The sequence below is a fragment of the Anabrus simplex genome, chromosome 3, assembly GCF_040414725.1.
Source record: "Anabrus simplex isolate iqAnaSimp1 chromosome 3, ASM4041472v1, whole genome shotgun sequence".
NCBI lineage: Eukaryota > Metazoa > Arthropoda > Insecta > Orthoptera > Tettigoniidae > Anabrus > Anabrus simplex.
The window spans coordinates 213,064,195-213,088,672 of record NC_090267.1 but is presented as its reverse complement, the minus strand read 5'-3'; the positions used below and the strand labels follow the sequence as shown (position 1 = coordinate 213,088,672).

At 40.7% G+C, this 24,478-nt stretch overlaps 1 protein-coding gene across 1 annotated transcript in view; it reads left to right on the top strand.

Moving 5' to 3' along the window:
• The first annotated feature begins 5,176 nt into the window (after positions 1-5,176).
• Positions 5,177-24,478, top strand: part of LOC136866751 (probable multidrug resistance-associated protein lethal(2)03659) — a 211,033-nt gene continuing 191,731 nt past the window's right edge. Inside the window, exons 1-4 of the mRNA XM_068226834.1 lie at positions 5,177-5,418; positions 13,742-13,907; positions 16,972-17,110; positions 23,637-23,809. Coding sequence (XP_068082935.1) covers positions 5,177-5,418; positions 13,742-13,907; positions 16,972-17,110; positions 23,637-23,809 — 720 coding nt within the window. The remainder of the gene's footprint in view (positions 5,419-13,741; positions 13,908-16,971; positions 17,111-23,636; positions 23,810-24,478) is intronic.

Sequence of the window (24,478 nt, the reverse complement as noted above, 5' to 3'; positions counted from 1 at the left end):
GAGACTCCCAGCGAGGCCCCCTCAGGACATTTTGAGAATTTTCGATTTTTCTAGGGATTCTGAAGTCATTAGCTTCTCTGGTACCAAAATTTAAGTTCCTAAGATGTCTAGAAGTGCCTTATTAATTCACCCATATTTTTATTTTTATACCTTAATTTAAATATATACAGCACAGTATACAGAGACCATTCCAAACCTACATTCGTTTACTAATATAGATTATATTTTACCACCTTCCCTAGGGTTTCTAAAGGCGTCTTGCCCCCCAGAGTATTTTTTTCCAGATAGTAGGTAATATTTGTACGCCCCCACCCCAAAGGGGTCACTATTCATCTCAGCAACCCCGAAAAGTATGGTTTCGATACTATTTTCGATTAATTTTATATATCACTCATCCCTCGACCCCCACCCCAAAGAGGGCTGAATTTGCACTTTAAAAAAATGCGGTGTGTTACTATTCATTTCAGCGACCCCGAAAACTATGGATTCGGCACTATTTTCGATTATTTTTATATCTCACTCACAGACCCAATAGAGGCTGAACATGGATTTTAAAGAATCCGGGGTTTCACTTTTCATTTCATACCTAACACCCCTTACCCCCACCCCTAAGGGTGCTAGGGATGGCTTACCCCCACAGTGCCCGTCTCCAGATAGTAATAATATGTGTACCAAGTTTGGTTGAAATTTATCCACTGGTTTAGATGTGTCATTTACACACACACACACACACACACACATCAATTTTTATATATAGTTTATATAGTATATATAGTTTTTCGATTATTTTTATATCTCACCCCCTTCTTCCCCCACCCAAAAGGGGGCTGAACTTGCACTTTTAAAAAATCCGGAGTATTACTATTCATCTTAGAGACCCTGAAATCTGTGGATTCGACACTGTTTTTGATTATATCTCACCACCCCTTCGCTCCCCATCTAAAACGGGGGTGAACTTGGACTTTAAAATATACTACTATTCAACTCAGCGACCCCGAGAACTATGAATTCGACACTGTTTTCGGTTACTTTTATACCTAACCCACTCGCCCCCCTCCCCTAAGGGCGCTAGGGATGGCTTATCCCCACAGCGTTCGTCTCCAGATAGTAAGTAATACGTGTACCAAGTTTGGTTGAAATTGCTCCAGTGGTTTAGGAGATGTGTCATTTACACACACACACACACACACACACACATCCATTTATATATATAGTTTTTCGATTATTTTTATATTCACCCCCTATCCCCCACCCAAAAGGGGGCTGAACTTGGACTTTTAAAAATTCGGAGTATTACTATTCATCTTAGAGACCCCAAAATCTATGGATTCGACACCGGCTTTTATTATGTCTATATCTCACCCCCACCCCCCTCCTTCGCTCCCCACCTAAAAGGCGGCTGAACTTGGACTTTAAAAATTGCCGGATTATTACTATTCATCTCAGGGACCCCGAAAACTATAAATTCGACACCAATCCCCCTGACCCCCCCCCCCCCTCCGCAAACCTAAGGGTGCTAGGGATTGCTTACCCCCACAGTGCTCGTCTTCAGATAGTAATATGTGTACCAAGTTCTTCATTGGTTTAGGAGTTGTTTCATTTACACACACACACACACACACATCCATTTTTATATATGGTTTTTCGATTACTTTTATATCTCACCACCTTCGCCCCCTATCCAAAAGGGGGCTGAACTTTGACTTTTAAAAATCCGGAGTATTACTGACCCTCCTCCCCTAAGGGTGCTAGGGATGGTTTATCCCCACAGTGCTCGTCTCCAGACAGTAAGTAATACGTGTACCAAGTTTGGTTGAAATTGCTCCGGTGGTTTAGGAGATGTGTCATTTACACACTCACACTCACGCCCACACACACACACACACACACATATCCGTTTTTATATATAGTAAGATAAGATTAGCATGACCTTTCTTTGCGAAACAACAGGACACTTCGCTCTATAGCATTAAGACGGAAGAAAATCTATCTATCTTGATTATAGCATCACTTAAGATCAAAATCGAATTATTACTAGCATGAACAATATTATTATGATTATCTCAACAGATCTTAACTTGACACAGTAGTACAACCAAAATTCGGGCGGAACATCCCTGTCGAGAAGAGCTGATTAGGTCAGTACATATCCATCAAAAGAATTTACAATTACTAACAGATGGCAAAAACCACTTTAGGTAGACAGTAGAGATATGCAATTATTTTAACCACAGAGTATTCGGGAGATTTCACAAATTGAAAATGTTGTCATGAGATTAAACGACGTAGCTAGCACACTTGAAAATATACAATCTTAATGTATGCACTCAAGCACATTACAGTTATAAGATTTCGGGTTCCTTCCCAGGCGATAATGCAACGTATAGACTGTCGACTCACGGCACCACTTTAAAATGAACGATAAGCCTATATAAATGTTCTTTCATACCATTGGTATACGTTGCACCGACACAGATAGGACTTATGGAGACGATGGGACAGGAAAGGGCTAGGAGTGCGAAGGAAGCGTCCGTGACCTTAATTAAGGTAGATCGCAGCATTTGCCTCATGTGAAAGTGGGAAGCCACGGAAAAAACATCTTCAGGGCTGCTGGGAGTAGGGTTCGAACCCACTATCTCCCAAATACTGGATACTGGCCGCACTTAAACGACTGAAGCTATCGAGCTCGGTCAAACACCATAGAAAGTGACTGTTACCTGCTCTTCGAGCTAACGCGTAGTCGGTCGCCTGAAAATTTCCAAGTCCCTTTGTGACTTACATTTCGATTGGTCACAAAATTGTTTTTAAGTCCTATTCTCCATTAACAGGGAAATATTCTAAGTCCGTTGTGTGACTTCGTGATTCTAATTGACGCAGAGATGACTCCGTTCAAGCCAGTAAAATGAAAAAATTCAGGCCAGGTGGGTAATTTACGTATTCATCCTTGGCACGCTGCGCAGTGATATAAATGTTGTCCCGTGAGGCGCTAAATCTAATAATTTCAAACTAAGCGCCTCTAATTTTATCCATACGGACATTCTAGTCGCCAATACGTTATGAATTTTCACGGTTGAATGCCACAGGAAAACTTGTGGAGTGTTCATGCCTTCACCAGAGATACTAAACTCATTTAACAGGTTTCAAGTACGCCATTTCTGAAAACATACGCATGATCCCGCCAACATCGGCGTTACTTGAAAAAAGGACAGACAACTTGGGAATCCTCGGCTAAAAAACTCTTGTTATTATATAATTATTAATGCATACTTCTGTGTTGTTAAACATAGACAAATATTCTTCTGAACTTGCAAATGAAAATGTTATTAATGCTATAGAGATAAGCCTTTTGGGTGGTGTTACGCCATTGTTGCCTAATGGTTGACACGTCCTGTAGTCTCATGGCAGCGAAAATGGATAATGGAATCAGAAAGAGAACTATCGCTAATTCCAGCCCTAGTTAATGGGTGCAATATGTGTACAAACCTTCAAACAGAATAACAAAGTGCATCGTGTTCTGTAACTCTTTCTTACCTCTCTGTTCACAGATGATGCGCCTTAAATTTCCCCTGGATCAATCCTCTGTAGGCTGTGTTATAAATCTTATATCAAATGATGTGGCAAGCTTCGATGAATCACCTCTCTTTTTGCACTGGTTGTGGGTTGGAGTCCTACAATTAATCGTAGTATCCTATTTTATATGGAAGTACATAGCAGAACCAGGACTCATTAGTATGACTGTGTTTATCCTTGCTTTACCCATACAAGGTAAGAAAGTTACCTACGTATTTCACACTCTGTGTTTTCTTGTATGCAGAATTGCGCGTATATTTCAGTTATGTTTCTACGTTGAACAATGAAAAGAAACATCTTATAAGATGTTCATGATTTATTTGAGATCGTCACTATATAATTGTTTGCACATTATTAAATTGGTAAATAATTTATAATTTAGAGCAGAATATTAAGATAATAAGAAAGCATGAGTGCCATGTGTGAGAATATATTAATATGGTTACTATATTTTGTAGTTTTCCTGATTAATTAAACAAATATTAAAATGAAATATTTAATTGTGAATGAAGGCAGATCATAAACAGACAAGGGAATAGAGAATGAATAATTATTTACACGTTAGTTTGTCCACTTTCAATTAACTTAGAGCAGAGGCTACCAGAATTTTAGAAATGCGTACATTCATACTTTTGACGTATCACTTAAGAGTATTACGGTGTTTTCAGTGCTAAAATTTAAAATCCCATTATTTTATCGTCCAATATTTGTAACTAGTGATTGCGCACTTAATTACTAATAGTAATGTTATTGGCTTTACGTCCCACTAACTGCATTTTTACGACTTTCGGAGACGTCAATGTGCTGGAAATCAGTCCCGCAGGAGTTCTTTTACGCGCCAGTAAATCTACCGATACGAGGCTGACGTATTTGAGTACCTTCAAATACCACCCAACTGAGCCAGGATCGAAACTGCCAAGTTGGGGTGAGAAGGCCAGCGCTTCATCGCAGCCCGGCTTATTATTATTATTATTATTATTATTATTATTATTATTATTATTATTATAAATTGTCCTTGTCCTTAAAATTTCCGATAAAAGTAATGAGGTAGTAGGCGTACTTAAAACATTTTTCATAATTCAGAACTATAAACAAAAGCCAAGTCCTGCATATTACACCACGTAATTTGCTTCAGTCTTATATGAAATTGACCTCATACTCTGTGCACATTTTCAAAATTAATTCTGAGTGCTTGCTGAGTTGAGTGGCTCAGACAGTAGAAGGCTTCTGAGCACGAGTTGGCAGATTTAATCCCGGCTTAGTTCGCTAATATCTGAAGGTGCTAAGATACGCCGGCCTCGACACGCAAAGGAACTTCTGCAGGACAAAGTTCTGGCACCTCGGTGTCCCAGAAAACCGTAAGAGCAGTTGGAGGAATGTAAAACCAATAAAATTATTTTAATTAATTGCAGTAATTTGAAGAATGAAACACATACCCACTTACTCGATTCACAGAGTCGAAAGCTGTACACAAATATGAAAATGAGTCTATGAATGTCATCATCAGGCAATTGTACTTGCCAATTACAGGCTGTTCATGATAGACACAAATCACACCATTGTGGCTGTTATTATCAGAGTGTTTACGTGACTGAAAGTAGCCTGTATGACAGCACAGTACAAGCCCCATCCAAGAACTACTTTTATTGATTTTGAGCAAGTTTTCTTAATCACACCTTTTGCTTTCTCAGGATATATTGGTTGTCTACTGGGAAAACTGAAGAAAGTCACTGCGACGTCCACAGATGAACGGATGAAATTAATGAATGAATTCGTTTCTGGAATAAAAGTGATTAAAATGTATGCTTGGGAAAGGGCCTTCTCTCGGCTTATTACCTCCATTAGAAAGTAAGTACAAAATATGAAAGAGAAATACCTTCTTGTCGTTGAATGTGCCTTCATCTTTCTCCAGCCCTTCTGTTTGTCTCTATCACACTTCACTTCCTACTTTCTCTCTCTCTCTCTCTCTCTCGCCAGTTATATAGGTCTAAGAGACAGAGTAGTTTCCACCCATTAGCACGAGTTCGATTCCCGTCTCTGTCATAAATTTACGACTGCTTTGACGGGCTGGGAAGTGACACATTCACCTTCGTGCAAAGCAACTGAGTAGAGGAATTCGTCAAAATGCTGTGTTGACCTTTTTATTATTGCGTTCACATCGAGAAGGTACAAACAGCTGTCATGGCCAATACTTTCGTTGCGGGAGAATAAAGCATGCTGTTGCCAAATACGTCGATCTTCAAATTTAGTTAAACAAAAATAGAATATCCAGTTTTCAGAAATGTTTATGGATAATACGATGGTTAGCACTAAAATTAGTTTGTATTTACTTATTTAGTATAAATGTAAGTTCTCTTAGAAGCCGACCTTACAACACGTCAAAAAATGACAAAGTATTGAAGAAAGTTTTCTGAATTAAAAGTCAGTATTCTTTATTTTCACTGGTAATGGTTTAGAGTTTATCGATATATTTAAGAATATCCGCTCTATTCATGTTAATAAGCAAGTGTAAGAATATTTTTTATTTGTACAATAGAAAATATCGCCACTGGCCAATTTTTGCCTTATAAGCCAAAATATTGCCTGCTGCCATTTCTTGATGTATACAGTACTTTTGTATCCATCTCTTGGCACAGGCCAGAGTAAAGTGTAGCTTCCACCGAAGTCCCAGTCTCATCCATGGCTGTGACAATATGGAAGCTGCTGGGGTATGGGTGGTGCTGAGTAATGACATTCAGAGCACGACTAGTGCATCTAAGTGTTATGAAAGGTGTTGCTCATAGGGTCAGTCGTGCTGCAATAGCACTTTCTGACCCAGTGAGGAAAGCAATGGCAAACTACCTCACTCCTCGTCTTGCCTAGTATGCCTCATTTTGGTGCTACCATTGGTTTTTGCGGTTTCCTTATAACCGCAAAATCTTTGGTGGTACTATTTGAGGATCCAACCACCCTCTGGGCTGATGACCTAACAGACAGACAGAAGCCAAAATAAAGCCTCCAGTAATAAAGATGTGGAGAAAATGATGAAGAAATTCTCAAAAATATTACTTCCATGAATCTACAGGTTCTTTTCGAACAGCGCGCATTAGAAGTCCTCTATCTGCTATGGTCTAGCTGGCTACAACGTTCTGTGTGTTTATTGACTCCTCTACGGGTGACCATGACCTTTCATTCACTCTGTTAAAGAAATAAATTGATGAAAATTTAAATTCCTAACGAAATTCAATAAATGAGTTAATTTATTCATAGTTTTCCGTGGTTACTCACTTTCACATCACGCCTTAATTACGGCCACAGTCATTATCATCACACTACCGATCCTCTCCTTTCGCACCGCCACCGAAAACTTTCATTAGTTATGCGAAGAAGTAGAAAAAAAGGAAGTTAACCCAATACATCATAAGAGAACTGCAATTGCTTGAATCTGATAATTCATTAGCCGTAAGCAGCGCAGGCGTAGTCGTAAATACACATGACTGAATGGCTCTTCATAATTTTCTCCATAACGTTCAAAGCATTAGAGAAATATGCGAGTCGAATAGTACCCACCAATGCTAAATTATGAGAAAGTGACATGTAGCAAAAGTGAACTTGTTGTCTTTGTTAATGGGAACGTTGCATCAAATGAGTTCTAAACACATCTTATTAATCCAGGTGGTGGATGTTTTGTTTGTTTATACATGGTCCATCTGATGAAGCAAGCCACTTACCGAATTATCGTGTGGCTCACCACTGCACTGCAGTGAGAGCACTCTCTGCCTGTGGTAGCCCTCGTCGAGGTTTGAAGAATACTGTTTTCTGTTGTTGTGTGTCACTTGATTTGAGCACTATGTGATTTTAAAAAGTACTTTATAATGACTATCCGTGTATTTAACTTTCAACTGTTCAGTGATCGCAATGGATCGCAGGAAAATGGGTCAATATAATTTAAAATGGTGAGAAGAAAACTGTTTTAAGGGAGTTCCACTACTTGAATGGAAAGACCCCGGACGTAATCGATCGATTCTTGTTAGCGATCTTTGTAAGTGACTGGTGTCTGTAGGCGTACACTCAGTAGATTAAGACAAAAATAGCAAAAAGGGATTTAGTACAAAATAAGTCGCGATGTGAAATATAATGATTTTGATCGTAGTGCCATACGACACAAATTTCGCTAATTTTTTTTTTCTATTTTGGTTTACGTCGCACCGACACAGATATGTCTTATGGAGACAATGGGAGAGGAAAGGCCTAGGAAGTGGAAGGAAGTGGCCGTGGCCTTAATTAAGGTACAGCCCCGGCATTTGGCTGGTGTGAAAATGGGAAACCACGGAAAACCATCTTCAGGGCTGCCGACAGTGGGGCTCGAACCCACTACCTCCCGTTTACTGGATACTGGCCGGACTTAAGCGACTGCAGCTATCGATCTCGGCAATATTTCTATTTCAAACTGTTCCCGCTACAATTCGCATTGTAGGCCTAATGGAAGAAGTTGATGATAATATGGATCTTTCAAATTTCAAATATACAACATTATATCGTTTGGAGAAAGAAGTAGTCACTTCAGTTCGAAAAACGAGAAATCCAAACGATAATGATCGAAAGAAACGATATTAAACTGTGACGAAAATGAAACAATTTAAGAACGAGGGAAGGAATATTTGTACTTACTGTTAGATGAGAGATGGGTGAGTGTAGAACACAGCATGTGAAAGGTTTGGAAGAAAAAAATCAATAAAAACACCAAAAGATATTTGTTTGGCTAGAATATACACTGGTCTTAAGGTGCCCTCTCTTCGAGGACTACAATTTGTATTGTCGCATGCTGCAGGTCACACGGGCTTTAAAAAGAGAGTGAAACGTATTAGCCAAGAAATTCTGGTGACTCCTTGACAAAATAGCTAATGTTAGAATGATTATTTTATTTACTGAGCGTCTGGATTTTAGTGCCGGTAGGTCCGGTGACATGTTCGGCTCGCCTGGTGCAGGTCGTTCTGTTTGACCTGAGTATGAAATGATACCTGGTGCCCATGGTCGTTAAGGTGGGCAAGTTTTTACGGTGACACCATGGTTAGCCGTTTCTTATCCCGTTGATGAAAAAGAAAATCGCTATCCGAGTGCTGGCCTGCAGTGTAGGATAGGTGGTTGTGTACAATTTCTAATCACTAGATTGCGTGCCAAAAGTCTGGATTCAATTCCAAACCACTCCGCAGTGTTCATACGGGCTCAAGGTATAAGATGCTGTTTATTAGTCCGTCCGGTGGGGATGTTAAGCCTTGAGCGACTCGTTCGTGTTATTCGACAGGATTGATTTAGCCCCGCAGGAGTTCTGTTACGTGCCGCTAAATCTACCCACACGAGGATGACGAATACCACCGGACTGAGCCAGAATCGAACCAGCCAAGTTGGGGTCAAAAGACCAGCGCTTCAACCGTCTGAGCTACTCAGCCCGGCTTTTACATATTTAGGACTGTCACTAACAGTGTACTGTAATCTACCAGCAAACCTCAGAAACACTCAGTAGTGATTACATACCTCCAAATAGGGTTTGCGTCAGGAGAGGCATCCGGACATCAAACAGAGCCAAATACGCATGAATGACACAGATCGTAGCCGCGACCCCACAGATGTGAGTGTACAGTGTACTGTAATACTGTACTTTCGTGAAAAATAAACCCTAATCTGTGTCAGTGATAAAGTTTTAAATGTTGATTTTTTCATGAGATTTTTTCATGAATACATCACGCATTTATACGTTCTGTTGTGCCATAGCCATATTTCAAATATAAAGGTTCACCTTAGTTGGAATAACCGTTGCCTACGAGATAATCACGTAGACAACGGTATAGCAAAACTTGCTCAGCGGGCATAGCGCACACAGCGCTATCGTGAGGCTGAAGCGTGAAACAAAACTTTGTTTTAGTTGTACAGCGAGAGTGTAGGCAGCGTTGACTTCAATCTTCAATTTTACTTGCTTACTACAGGACGCATCTTACTTATTATCTTTTAGTTTCGCAATTTATCCAGTGCCTTTCATATAGCCTACCAATTAACACAGGGCATTAACATCAACAAATTCTCTTGACCGTCATTTAGGCATACGATATCTCACATGGTGATACACAAATATAACGATTAATAGATCGTCACCAAAAAGCAATGTCCGACTCGTTGGCTGAATGGTCAGCGTACTGGCCTTCGGTTCAGAGGGTCCTGGGTTCCATTCCCGGCCGGGTCGGGGATTTTAACCTTCATTGGTTAATTCCAATGATCCGGGGGCTGGGTGTTTGTGCTGTCCCCAACATCCCTGCAACTCACACACCACACATAACACTATCCTCCACCACAATAACACGCAGTTACCTACACATGGCAGATGCCGCCCACCCTCATCGGAGGGTCTGCCTTACAAGGGCTGCACTCGGCTAAAAATAGCCACACGAAATTATTATTATTACCAAAAAGCAATAAATCAAATGCCGGCACCGAGTACAGTAGGCTTCGGCTTGACAGTGGCCAGTTTTACAACCCTCTACATTCGGGAGTCGGAGGAGCTGGTCCCACCGTCGGCTGTCCTGAGAATGTTTTTTCCGCCGGTTTCCATTCTCCTGCACTAAGGCGAATGCCGGGACGATTATTCCTATTACAGGCCACGGCCGTACCCGTCTCACCTCCGCAAATCACATCACCGATACAAATCTCTCTGGCCTGAGAGACGGCGTTGCCGTCTAAGAGACCCGCCGTACCCTGCCCGGATACGGAATGAAAGTTTTTAAATACCAACTCAAATTTATTTCCGAGCAGCTATATCTTGACACAGAGCTCTGTATTCGGAAGGTGGTGGGCTGGTACCATTGTCGGCTATCCTGAGAATAGTTTTCCGTGGATTCCCATTCTCCTCACTAAGGCAAACGCCGGGCCAGTTCCTTTCATAGGCCACGGTCGCTCCTCTCTTACTCTTCTCTGCACCACAAATCACCACAATACGTATCATAGGCTGAGAGAGGGCGTCACCCGCTAGGAGGCCCACCGTACACCACCAGGATACGAAAAGAAAGCTTTTAGTAGTACTGTAGTAGTAGTAGTAGTACGTCGAATTTGGCAATGTTGATACAAAATGGGGCCGATCACCATTGTTTTTATTCCTTTCGGTCAACCTCTCTCACCAAACGAGAAGGATGCACAATACAGATTGTATTCAATGAATAGTCAGTACGAACTCGAAAGTCGACAACATTGAAGATGTTTATTGTGGTGTCCCATTTTTACATTAGATAAAATATGCTGGGACTGTACCTTAATTAAGTTTACGACCATTCCCTTCCCAGTTCTAGCCCCTGTCTATCCTATCGTTGCCGAAAACATTCTACAGTATGTGATAGTGAGACATTAAACCTCTAACAAAAGAAAATCACGCTAAGTAATTTTACTGTTTCTGAAGAGGCCGAGGTACCATAGCCTCGTATCGCAGGATTTTATTTACGTGCTGGTAAATCTACTGACATAAAAACAGGTTTATTTGAGCACGTTCAAATGCCACATCCCCACATACTACAGATCACAAGAGATTCTCTGCAAATTACACAGTTTAATTTATACCTTCAATCGTAATTTCCAGAAAAAATATGATTTCATTATAATTACATACTGTAAATTATATATTCCAGATCTTCATGGTTACCCTCACTGGAGGACGCATGATTTATTTTTTAATAAATCTTACTACTCGGGTTTGAATCCTCGAGACTAACAGCGAAAAAAACAGCAACCTTTCTTTGTATTCTCATTTTTTTTCTTATTTCAGTGCAATTACCGAGAGCTAAGATATCATTCATCATTATCTTTCACTTTTTACAGCCATGCATTTTCATAAACGTTACATGAGTTGCTTTCCCAATATTTATCGATGGTAATGGTGGGTAAATCCCCGACGAAAACTACCGGTACGTTCAGAACAGTATTTCGACAACCTTTAACAGAAGAAATAGAATTATATCCTTCCTAACAGTTACACTGTCATAGCAAGAGAGCCTTGCTAAGTTCGTCGATGTTAGATAATTATTTCTGACAATTTTAAGAATGGATTGAGGGACTGGACTGCGCCTCCATGGTGTAGTGGTTAGTGTGATTTGGTTCGATTCCCGGCTCTGCCACGAAATCTGAAAAGTGGTTCGAGGGCTGGAACCAGGTTCACTCAGCCTCGGGAGGTCATCTGAGTAGAGGGGGGTTCGATTCTCATCTCACCCATCCTCTAAGTGATTTTCCGTGGTTTCTCAGTTCTCCTCCAGCTAAATGCTGGGGTGGTACCTACGTAGTGGTTTCATTTTAAGATCACCTAAATATTATTTTTTCCTCTTCCTACACAGAGATTTCATTTGAAACCACACTGGTAATGCTTGATTGGTGGTGACATCTTTTGTCTATAATAGAAAACACTTGAACAGAGGCTCAAATACTGTCTAAAACAATTGAGTGTAGTGAGACGTACTTCCATGTGGTGTAACCGTTTGCGTCGTACTTTTATTAATATTGAAGCTGTATGTTGTACGTTTTTATGGGATGTATGTATAATATGAAATTACCGATATATCCAATGAGATATAGGCTATATATATAAATGAGAATAAGAATTAGCATCTTATTGTATGTTTATATATTGTGGTTTCATATGAAACCACTATGGGGTAAAAGCGCTTCTGATACATAACCTCTCTTTGTAGTTCATCGCGATGTTTTCTCGGTGGCTGAATGAGGAGGCTATTTCCCGTATTTTTGATGAAGTTCCATCTGATAACGAGTCTGACAGTATAAATGAGGAGATATGTGACCGAACAGCGACTAGTGCAGACATAGTATTTGCGGAAAACAATGGAAGTGAATCACATGTGCAGTTTATTTCTGAAAGTGAAGAGAATTGTAGTGTCGACAGTGATGCTAGTTTTAGTGATTCTCATGATGTTCCACTTTCATCTGTTGTAACCCATTCGTGAAGGAGAGATACCAGTACCGTGAACTACCCTAGTTTTTCTGAGAACATGGGAATTACAGGTCAACTGAAAAATGTTGATGCTGATATCCAACCAGTTGATGTGTTTTTGTATACTGTATATATTTTTTGAACACATAGTTTTTCAAACTAACCTCTATGCAACACGGGAAGGTAAGCGTCCCAAACCAATTGTGAAAATGGAACTGAAAGTGTTTCTGGCCATCAATATTCTAATGGGCATAAAAACTTCTTGCTCATACCGTGACTGCTGGTCATCACATGATGAGATGAGGGATGAGTACATTTCATCACTGATGTCTCTAAATAGATTCAGCTGGATTTTGTCATATCTTCATCTCAATGACAACTCAGTTATGCTATCAAAAACAGACCCAATTTATGATAAACTTACCAAAATACGACCACTGATACAGAGCTTGCTTTTACGTTTCAAAGAGTGTTATGCCCCCACTAAAGTGCAGGCTATGGATGAATGCATGGTGAGATTTAAAGGACATTTTGCATTCAAACAGTTACCGGTATATGCTTAAAAAAACCACAAAGGGGGGGGGGGATATACAGTATGGGCAAGAGCGGATAAATTCGGATGTGTATGCGACTTTCAAGTACATACTGGAAAATCAAGGAATCAGGTCGAACTAAAATTGGGAGAGAGAGTGATGAGGGATTTGTTGGATTTGGTTGGGAAGGCATACAATATCTACTTTGACAATATTTTTACAAGTGTACCACTCCTACACAGTCTCAAGAATGATGGACTTGCAACCTGTGGTAAAGTTCGGGCTCATAGGAAAGGACTTCTAACTCTAAAATCTGGTAAAGAATTACAGAGATGAGGTATGTTATTGGTCAGTTCGCTCTGATGGAAGTGTCTGTGTCAAGTGGAAGGACAAGCGCGTGGTGATGTGTATTATTCACTCCCATATTCATGTTGAAGAAGAGAATCGGACGGCAAACGTCGGCACAATCATACATATACCTTGTCCTAAAGTGGTATAATGCTAACATGGGCTTCGTAGACAAAGCAGACATAATGAATAGCTTCTACTGCATGGACAGTAACTCAGGAAAGTGCTGGCACAGATTGTTTTGGTGTTTCCTTGATATATGTATTGACAATGCCTACATTCTTTATTGCCTTATCAGTGGGAACAAAACGATTCTTGTAAAAAACTTCCGCAGGAGAGTTGTCACTGGTCTTGTAGGGAGCAGTTCCTTCAAAGGAAGTCCTGGTGTACAACCCAGCTCATCAAGTGAACCGAGGATGAAGAAGTTCAAAAATGTTGTACCCGTTGAAAGGAGGACTGCAACAAAGCATCTACCTCTACATACCACTTCCAGACGCTGTGTACATTGCAGCACAAAATCACCTACTCATAGAAGTAGGTGGATATGCAGTACTTGCTCAGTGGGACTTTGTCTGCAGACCGAAACTGCTTCCTGTCATTACATCGGCAAAATTAGACATTCGACTCACAGTGGTTCCAAATGAAACCTCCCCATATCTGTACAAAAATCTTGCTACTGTATTATTTCTTGATATATTTTACTTCATATTGTTTGTATAAGGTCATGTATTAACGTAAATTAATAATATAATTTTGAATTCTGTGTCTGAAAGAGTTAAGGCCATAGCCACTTCCTTCCCTCTTCCTTGTTTACCCCTTCCTATCTTCCCTTCACCACCGCCTCCCCCTCCAAACTAGGCCCCTGTGCTGTATAACAGGTGAGGCGGCCTGGGCGAGGTACTGGTCCTGCTCCCAGTTGTACCCCCGACCCAAAGTCTCACGCTCCAGGACACTGCTCTTGGGGCGTTATAGGTGCGATCCCTCACCCCTCCGAGGGAAAACTAACCCTAGACGGTAAACGGAATAAGAATAAAAGAAATTGGTTAGAAATGAATAAATATCCATGTTATCAGAAGTAGACATAATTGGTTAAAACTCTATCAAAGAATTGGAATGTTTGCCGTAAAAGCCTAATAATGGAGTCTGTAGAAAAGTTTAAGTATCTCAAGAACGCAAAAAGAAAGAATGGAAATTAAAAGATTTATTGTTTTCTTTCAAGGCCTTGAGCAAGTCCTCCACAAATAAGCGACGTCCCCGTTGAATACATTTGTATATCAGCAGTTATCTTCCATTTTAGACAGTTCACCGGACATTAAATTTGTGTCCTTGTCCTGAGGTGGTCTGGTGGCCATTATCGTTAAGGCGTGAAGTCGATATGGTCTGAAGCCTTGGTTAACTGGCCCGAGTCCTGTTGGTGGAAAAACATTTTACCATGAGAATGTTGCCCGGCGGGGTAGGAGAGGTAGTGGCACATAATGTCTAATCACTAGTTTACGTGCCAAAAGCCTGGATCAATTCCAAATCTCACCGCAGAGTTCACACTGAGTGTTCATATGGTGGAGGGCATATGACACTGTTAAAAATGATTTGTCCGTCAGATGGGAACTTTAAGCCTTGAGGAGCCCCCATCATATTATCCAATACGAGTAGGCTATGTGATGACATCATCATCATCATCATCATCCATCTTCCAGAAGCGCAATACCTGCACCAGACAAACCGAACATGTCCTTGGACACTCGCGGCACGTAAAGTCGTACGATAGTCAACACTTGTGTACTTTTGTACCCAAATGACCGAACAAGTTGACCGTGCGGTTAGGGTCACGCAGCTGTGAGCTGAAGTACTTATTTGATTATTGTTTGGCCGAAGGAGCTATACCAGATGAATGGAGAGTTGCTATAGTAGCCCCTGTGTATAAAGGAAAGGGTGATAGACATAAAGCTGAAAATTACAGGCCAGTAAGTTTGACATGCATTGTATGTAAGCTTTGGGAACGCATTCTTTCTGATTATATTAGACATGTTTGTGAAATTAATAACTGGTTCGATAGAAGGCAATTCGGTTTTAGGAAAGGTTATTCCACTGAAGCTCAACTTGTAGGATTCCAGCAAGATATAGCAGATATCTTGGATTCTGGAGGTCAAATGGACTGTATCGCGATTGACATGTCTAAAGCATTTGATAGGGTGGATCATGGGAGACTACTGGCAAAAATGAGTGCAATTGGACTAGACAAAAGAGTGACTGAATGGGTTGCTATATTTCTAGAAAATAGATCTCAGAGAGTTAGAGTAGGTGAAGCTTTGTCTGACCCTGTAATAGTTGAGAGGGGAGTTCCTCAGGGCAGTGTTATCGGACCTTTATGTTTTCTTATATATATAAATGATATGAGTAAAGGAGTGGAATCGGAGGTAAGGCTTTTTGCGGATGATGTTGTTCTCTATAGAGTGATAAATAAGTTACAAGATTGTGAGCAACTGCAACGTGACCTCGAAAATATTGTGAGATGGACAGCAGGCAATGGTATGTTGATAAACGGGGCTAAACGTCAGGTTGTGAGTTTCACAAATAGGAAAAGTCCTCTCAGTTTTAATTACTGCGTTGATGGGGTGAAAGTTCCTTTTGGGGATCATTGTAAGTATCTAGGTGTTAATATAAGGAAAGATCTTCACTGGGGTAATCACATAAATGGGATTGTAAATAAAGGGTACCGATCTCTGCACATGGTTATGAGAGTGTTTAGGGGTTGTACTAAGGATGTAAAGGAGAGTGCATATAAGTCTCTGGTAAGACCCCAACTAGAGTATGGTTCCAGTGTATGGGACCCTGACCAGGATTACCTGATTCAAGAACTGGAAAAAATCCAAAGAAAAGCAGCTCGATTTGTTCTGGGTGATTTCCGACAAAAGAGTAGCGTTACAAAAATGTTGCAATGTTTGGGTTGGGAAGAATTGAGAGAAAGAAGAAGAGCTGCTCGACTAAGTGGTATGTTCCGAGCTGTCAGCAGAGAGATGGCGTGGAATGACATTAGTAGACGAATAGGTTTGAATGGCGTCTATAAAAGTAGGAAAGATCACAATATGAAGATAAAGTTGGAATTCAAGAGGACAAACTGGGGCAAATATTCATTTATAGGAAGGGGAGTTAGGGATTGGAATAACTTACCAAGAGAGATGTTCAATAAATTTCCAATTTCTTTGAAATCATTTCGGAAAAGGCTAGGAAAGCAACAGATAGGGAATCTGCCACCTGGGCGACTGCCCTAAATGCAGATCAGTATTGATTGTATTGTATTCGGGAGATAGTGGTTTCGAAGCCCCCTATCGGCAACTTTGAAGAAGGTTTTCCGTGGTTTTCCGTTTCCACACCAGGTAAACGATGAGATTGTACCTTAATTAAGGCAACGGCAGCTTCCTTCCCACTCCTAGCCCTTTCCTATCCCATCGTCGCCATAAGACATATCTGTGCGGTGCGACGTAAAACAAATTGTAAATGTATCCAAATGAACCAATATCGATTTTTTTCTAATACATATACTTGATTTGTTTGGATATTTTGCAGGAAGGAAGTAAGGTCACTGAGAAAATCTCTTTATCTGCACGCTATTTCTTACATTTCAATGGTGAGTCTGAAGAAAATCGCTCTCACCACAACAATATTGATTTTCTCGTTCTCGAAAAGAGCCGTAAGACCACATCAGGTAATTAATATCTTTATATACGTAACAGCAAGCAAAAATGTAAGCATTATTTCTAAAATCATGTAAATGATAGCCCCACCTCATTCATTTAAATCTATCCACGTCTACAATTTTCAGTGAATATTTTTGTCTATATGTTTAATGTATGTTGACTAATCGTTATCCGTTACTTAGTAAACGACATAAGAAACCTGGTTTTTTTATAGTTTCGTCACATGAGTTATACCACCAGGCTTCCTCGTCAACTCTTGTATGGTGAACTCTAGAGATGGGCACTATCGACTTATAACTATCGAACTAGTCGATAGTTTAAACTATCGGAACAGTCGACTACTTTAAAAAACAAGTCGACTGAATTCAGTCGCATCCCCGCCACGCATCGTTCCACTGTCCAGTCAGCACAAAACAAGTCGACTGAATTCAGTCGCACTCAAGTCACAGCGACATGGAAGCGAATGGAACTATCGGTTCATGGTCACTTTGGATATGTAATATATAATTATGTTAACTTCATATGTACCTACGATATATGGCGATTTTCTCTTGTCGTTTATATGCTCTTTATTTCGTTGCATATTTGTTTATGTTAATTAGGTTAAGCCCTATTCATACATAAGGTATAACCATAGCGTATCGCTATGGTATAACTATAATAATAATAATAATAATCTAAATAACTATAATAATAATCTGGAAAATACGGTAGTATTGTGTTTAGCTGTTCTCATCTACAGTATATCTTGATCGTGTACTACAGCAACGCGTTTTACATATTATTATTGTTAACATTGTTAGGGAATAGAGCCTCATTGGCGTCTTTTTACGTTTCACTGTCCATTTAGCACCAAGAAAGGCCATTCGTATGATGTTGGTTCGTATTAAGGGCATCTCTCTATCTATTAGCCCCGTGTACGAATGAGTGCGTAAATCGGATTTTAATGCGTGTCTATACAAGTGATTTCTAATTATTGGTAAACTGCGTTAAAATGAGGCGAATTCGTAAAAGTACGGCTCTCCACTTTTGATACGGAGAGTTTCGACTGGAAACATTCGAATTTTTTTCATGGACTGACTAGTTGCGTTATATGAATACTTTTATTCGACTGAAATCATTCGACTGTTCAGTCTTCTCGACAGGAAGTAATGAATACTTTTGTTCGACTGAAAACATTCGACTATTTAGTCGATAGTTCGAAGGGACTATCGCCCGACTAGTCGATAGTTCGAAGGGACTATCGCCCGACTAGTCGATAGCGGTTTTCAGTCGATAGTGCCCATCTCTAGTGAACTCTGCTCTGGTACAACTTCATGCAGTTGTTGAAACAAGCATTGTCGTCCTTTTCTCACAGCCTACAGTGTTGCCATGTAAATGCTCTTTCTCTTCCGGCGCATTACGACGAAATTCAAACAATACTAACGGAAAATAGTTTACATATACTTTGCATCTCTGAAACCTGGCTGGCTCCTAGCATTCCGTCCTCCATGGTTGATATCGATCGATGTGATCCACTATGTTTGGATCGGTCGGATGGTAGGCGTGGAGGCGGGACAGCGATTTACTGTAGAAATGATCCAAAGAGCCGAACGATATGTACATCTTCCTACGGTGAACGAACTCGGTCGGAATCAATGTTCGTTGAAGTACACTGACTGACAGAGCAAATGCAACACCGAGAAGGAGTGGTCCGAAAGGGATGAAAGTTGGGGGAAAAACAGAGACGGCACGGACGAATAATTGATGTTTATTTCAAACCGATATGCAGGTTACACAATGCGCACGGCATCGACTCAGTAGGATGTAGGACCACCGTGAGCGGCGATGCACGCAGAAACACGTCGAGGTACAGAGTCAATAAGAGTGCGGATGGTGTCCTGAGGGATGGTTCTCCATTCTCTGTCAACCATTTGCCACAGTTGGTCGTGCGTACGAGGCTGGGGCAGAGTTTGCAAACGGCGTCCAATGAGATCCCACACGTGTTCGATTGGTGAGAGATCCGGAGAGTACGCTGGCCACGGAAGCATCTGTACACCTCGTAGAGCCTGTTGGGAGATGCGAGCAGTGTGTGGGCGGGCATTATCCTGCTGAAACAGAGCATTGGTCAGCCCCTGAAGGTACGGGAGTGCCACCGGCCGCAGCACATGCTGCACGTAGCGGTGGGCATTTAACGTGCCTTGAATACACACTAAAGGTGACGTGGAATCATACGCAATAGCGCCCCAAACCATGATGCCGCGTTGTCTAGCGGTAGGGCGCTCCACAGTTACTGCCGGATTTGACCTTTCTCCACGCCGACGCCACACTCGTCTGCGGTGACTATCACTGATAGAACAGAAGCGTGACTCATCGGAGAACACGACGTTCCACCATTCCCTCATCCAAGTCGCTCTAGCCCGGCACCATGCCAGGCGTGCACGTCTATGCTGTGGAGTCAATGGTAGTCTTCTGAGCGGACGCCGGGAGTGCAGGCCTCCTTCAACCAATCGACGGGAAATTGTTCTGGTCGATATTGGAACATGCTGAAGAATGGCGGTTGACGTGGCGTGCGGGGCTGCCACCGCTTGGCGGCGGATGCGCCGATCCTCGCGTGCTGACGTCACTCGGGCTGCGCCTGGACCCCTCGCATGTGCCACATGTCCCTGCGCCAACCATCTTCGCTACAGGCGCTGCACCGTGGACACATCCCTATGGGTATCGGCTGCGATTTGACGAAGCGACCAACCTGCCCTTCTCAGCCCGATCACCATACCCCTCGTAAAGTCGTCTGTCTGCTGGAAATGCCTCCGTTGACGGCGGCCTGGCATTCTTAGCTATACACGTGTCCTGTGGCACACGACAACACGTTCTACAATGACTGTCGCCTGAGAAATCACGGTACGAAGTGGGCCATTCGCCAACGCCGTGTCCTATTTATCGTTCGCTACGTGCGCAGCACAGCTGCGCATTTCACATCATGAGCATACCTCAGTGACGTCAGTCTACCCTGCAATTGGCATAAAGTTCTGACCACTCCTTCTTGGTGTTGCATTTGCTCTGTCAGTCAGTGTAAATATTAAAAGACAAAAGGTGATGATTTCTGTCATATACAAACCACCTGGTGTAACAGATATAACCGAATTCGAAACGTATTTACCAGACTTCCAGGTGGTTTATGAACACATAAGCATTATGGCTGACTTTAACTGTAACCTACTTAATACGACTCATGACAGTAATCGATTAGAAGATTTGTTTACTACTTGTAACATGACTATTCTCCCGCTAAAACCCACGAACCACGTGTATGCAACAAATCGTTCATCACACACACACTCATCGATCTCATTATAAGGAACAACCCAGGTAAAGTAATAACCCATGGGCAAATCCCTACCATTCATTTCGACCCACGACCTTATATATTTATCGTGTTCCCTCAAAGTGCCTAAATACAAACCCAAGTTCATAATTGTCAGAAATATGAAGGACATAAACTTGGATTACTTGAATTATGACGCTTATCAACTACCGTGGAACGATAACGAAGTCTAAATGATACCGACGCTAAAGTTAACTTGTTTAATACGATGGTAAAGAACTTATATTATAACAGACATGCCCCTAAACGTCGAATAAAGGTTTCTCGCCCTTCTTGTCCATGGCTAGATGATGAAACCACGAATGATGGTCCACCGCGACTCGTTATTTCGACATTATAAACAAACCCTAGATGACACAGACTTCGAACCTCACCGCATCACTTAGAAATCGCACAAAGCAGTTAATCAGAAAGAAAAAATGTACATATTTCCGGAATTTAACTAACAACATAAATTCTAATCTTGCATGGGCCCAGCTTAGAGTGTATCTTTTTGATGACTACCAATAAATAAGTAATAATAAAATATCTAAAAATAAATAGAATTACACAAACTTAATATTACTCAAAAACTTTATAAAATACCTTAAATGTGTTAAATTAATAAAAATCATTAATCGAAATGTCCGTAGTATGGGCGCCAGAGTTCACCAGAATGGATCCCTCGAATTTACTGTAGATAGAGCATGATAATTCTTTATATCCCAGGGCGTGTACACAATGCTGCGTACTTGTACATCTGCTACAGGCCTTACCTAACCTTCTGAAAACGACTAAATAGGTAGGAACTGCACCTAGGTTCATCAATAACTCCATTGATTCTAAAATATCTAACTATATTCTCAATAAAGTCCGTGCATGAGCACCTCATCAACACACCAAAATACACTTATAATACACAAACATAAGATTGCTGGAAGACTCCATATTTACAACAACAACAATGAAAACAGTGGGAAAACCAAAGCGTGAAATAAGCCACCATTTGTAGTTAGTTCGTTGAACAATGTACATATATGTATATAAGCACCCTTCACTGCCTCTGTATCAACACGACTTGCCGATTCTCATAATCGGCAGTTATAACATCACACATACACTGTACCTCGTAATACTGTGTTCACAGACTTTAACACTTGTAACGATATATACATTTGAGCAACACACGCTTGTCGATCCTGAACATAAATTATGGAAAGTCTGAGATAGTTTTCACCAACATATAATACCAGGCCGCCACAGGTGCTACAATACCTAATGCGTAAGCACTCCACAATTTGTCGATCAGCCACTTTCCACGAGCATAACAAGACTACGTTCCACGAACGTTTTAAGTCCAGTCCAGTATATTGCAGCAGCGTCACTCCAGCACCGCATATAAGCACTACTTCATTCCCGTACCGAGTGTCAGTTGTGGTCCCTTCGGCTGTGATGTCAAACTATATAAAGACCTCAGCATTCCCCTTCCTCTCACATGATACGTCTGGATTGGTCCTTGCCAGCCTATCATCAGTGATCCTCTTGTCAAGACCACGCTGTGAACTCATTCTTGGTCGCAAGATATAAACAAACGCTGGGGTGTTTTACATGAGTCATAGAACTTTCCTAATACAACAACAAGCTCATCTCATCAAACACTGGGATGCCCGCATGAGTCATACAAATTACCAGAGTTCAACATGGCAATGTTTTCCCAGGGCGTGTTACAAAACAAATTGCTCATACTACATATATGAAGACCTCCCAGCTTACAAATATTAGTGACAAAATATACAACTGAAATACTGACGATAATAATAATAATAATAATAAATCGAATACTGACAATAATATCTCTCACTTCTACATATAGTGCGAGGGTGTGATATATGTACTATCACAAGAGCTCTAGGAATAGGAAAACATCAACAGAGAGAGACAACTCCTGACATTCCACTTGACGAACTGAACGATTAATATAGTAGAATAAATATTCAATCTACCCCAATTAACTGCACCGACTCACCGCCCTCCCCTCCAGCCAATCCACCATTCACATTTCACAGTGCACAGAAAATCAGGTTAAAAAGGCTTTGTACTCGATTAAGTCAAAGGCCACAAGTGTAGATGATATTCCTATTAGTTTTATACATAACATTATGGGTGCTGCCCTGCCTATACTTTCGCACATACTGAACTACTGTTTACTAAACGGAACTTTCCCATCTGTCTGGAAAACAGCCAATATTATACCGGTACATTAGAGTTTAGGCCCACAATCACTCTCTATCGTCCGGTGTCCATACTCCCTACGCTTTCTAAAGCCCTTGAACGTTTAGTATACCAGCAAGTTCTGAAGTACCTAAATAAAAATGCTGTTTTGGACCCTTTGCAATCTGGATTTAAGAAGGGTCACAGTACCGCGACAGCACTTTTGAAGGTTACTGAAGACATTAGAAACGCTATGAAAAAACGACTGCTCACTATACTTATCCTTCTTGACTTCAGTAGCGCCTTTGAATCTATAGAAATTGAGACTATGATAAAGAATATGGAACTGCTAAATTTTGACCTGACTGCGCTTAAGTTTTTTAGTTCTTATTTGAGTAACCGTCAACAGCGTGTAACAGTAAACGACAAGGCCTCTAAATGGAAAATGAAACTTAGTGGTGCCCCACAGGGCAATATTCTAGGACCCTTACTTTTCTGTATTTATATCAATGACATAACATCTGTGACAGGAAATAACACACACCATTTCTATGCTGACGATCTTCAAATTTATTGACAATGCAAGATTTCAGACTTAGATGAAACAATACAAGATATTAACAATGACCTCCGACGACTCAGTATATATGCACAAAGAAATTCTCTTATACTAAACTCCACAAAATCTCAGGCAATCATAATTGGATCACGAAAATTTCTGAACCGCTCAAACAATGTTGCAATCCCGCATATACTTCTGAATGGTAACATTATTCCCTACAGTAAAACAGTTAAAAATCTGGGCGTAATTATGAATGAAACACTTGATTGGTCTGATCACACGGAAAAAATCCGTAAAAAGATTTTTGGAGTGCTTCACCCTCTGAAACGACAAAGGGATGTATTTCCATTGGAGCTAAAGGCCATATTAATACATACACTGGCTCTCCCTATTCTTGATTGTTGTGACGTTGTTCTAGTTGATATGGCGAGTGAAGAAACACTTAAACTTCAACTAGTACTGAATTCCTGCCTGAGATTTATTTACAATATCGGGTACGTTATCTCCAAATACTATCAGGCTCTCTCATGGCTGAAGCCTGATAAACGTCGGCAGCTACACCTTTTAATGATGGTGTTTAGAGTGTTGGCTGTAAGTCAGCCACTGTATATTTCTTCTAAATTCATCTTTTTATCATCATTTCACAAATTAAATACACCTTCCAGATCCTCTCTTTCTATTCCAGTGCACCGCACAAATAAAATTAATAGATCGTTTGTAATGACCAGATTATGGAATTCCCTGCCAGCTCAGGTCAGAGAAACTAGCTCTTTACAAAGATTTAAGGTCACCTGCCGAGGTTACCTGCTGAGGACAGCTGACTAAATGGTTGAAGTATGAATGTGTGCGCGCCTGAGGATTAATCATTATTAAGAGTTTTTAATATTAGTATTTTAGTATTAACTTAGTAATTTATTTAAATTTATAATCAATTCTATTAATTTCTGTAGTTTTAACTATTTTAAGTATCTCAGTATTTAATTCAAGATTTTGATTAGTATGTGGTTAAGTGGAAGAGAGGGCCTCGAGCCCTAACTTCGCCACTGAAAAAGCCATAAATAAATAAATAAATAAATAAATAAATAAATAAATAAATAAATAAATAAATAAATAAATAAATAAATAAATAAATACCTCTGAGGCATTTCAACGACCAGCTAATGCATACTATGAAGACGGATGTAATCAACACTCAGACCTGGGATGCATTTGCTGTGAATCGTACACTTTGGCGCTACACTATTTCTACATCAGTTACTG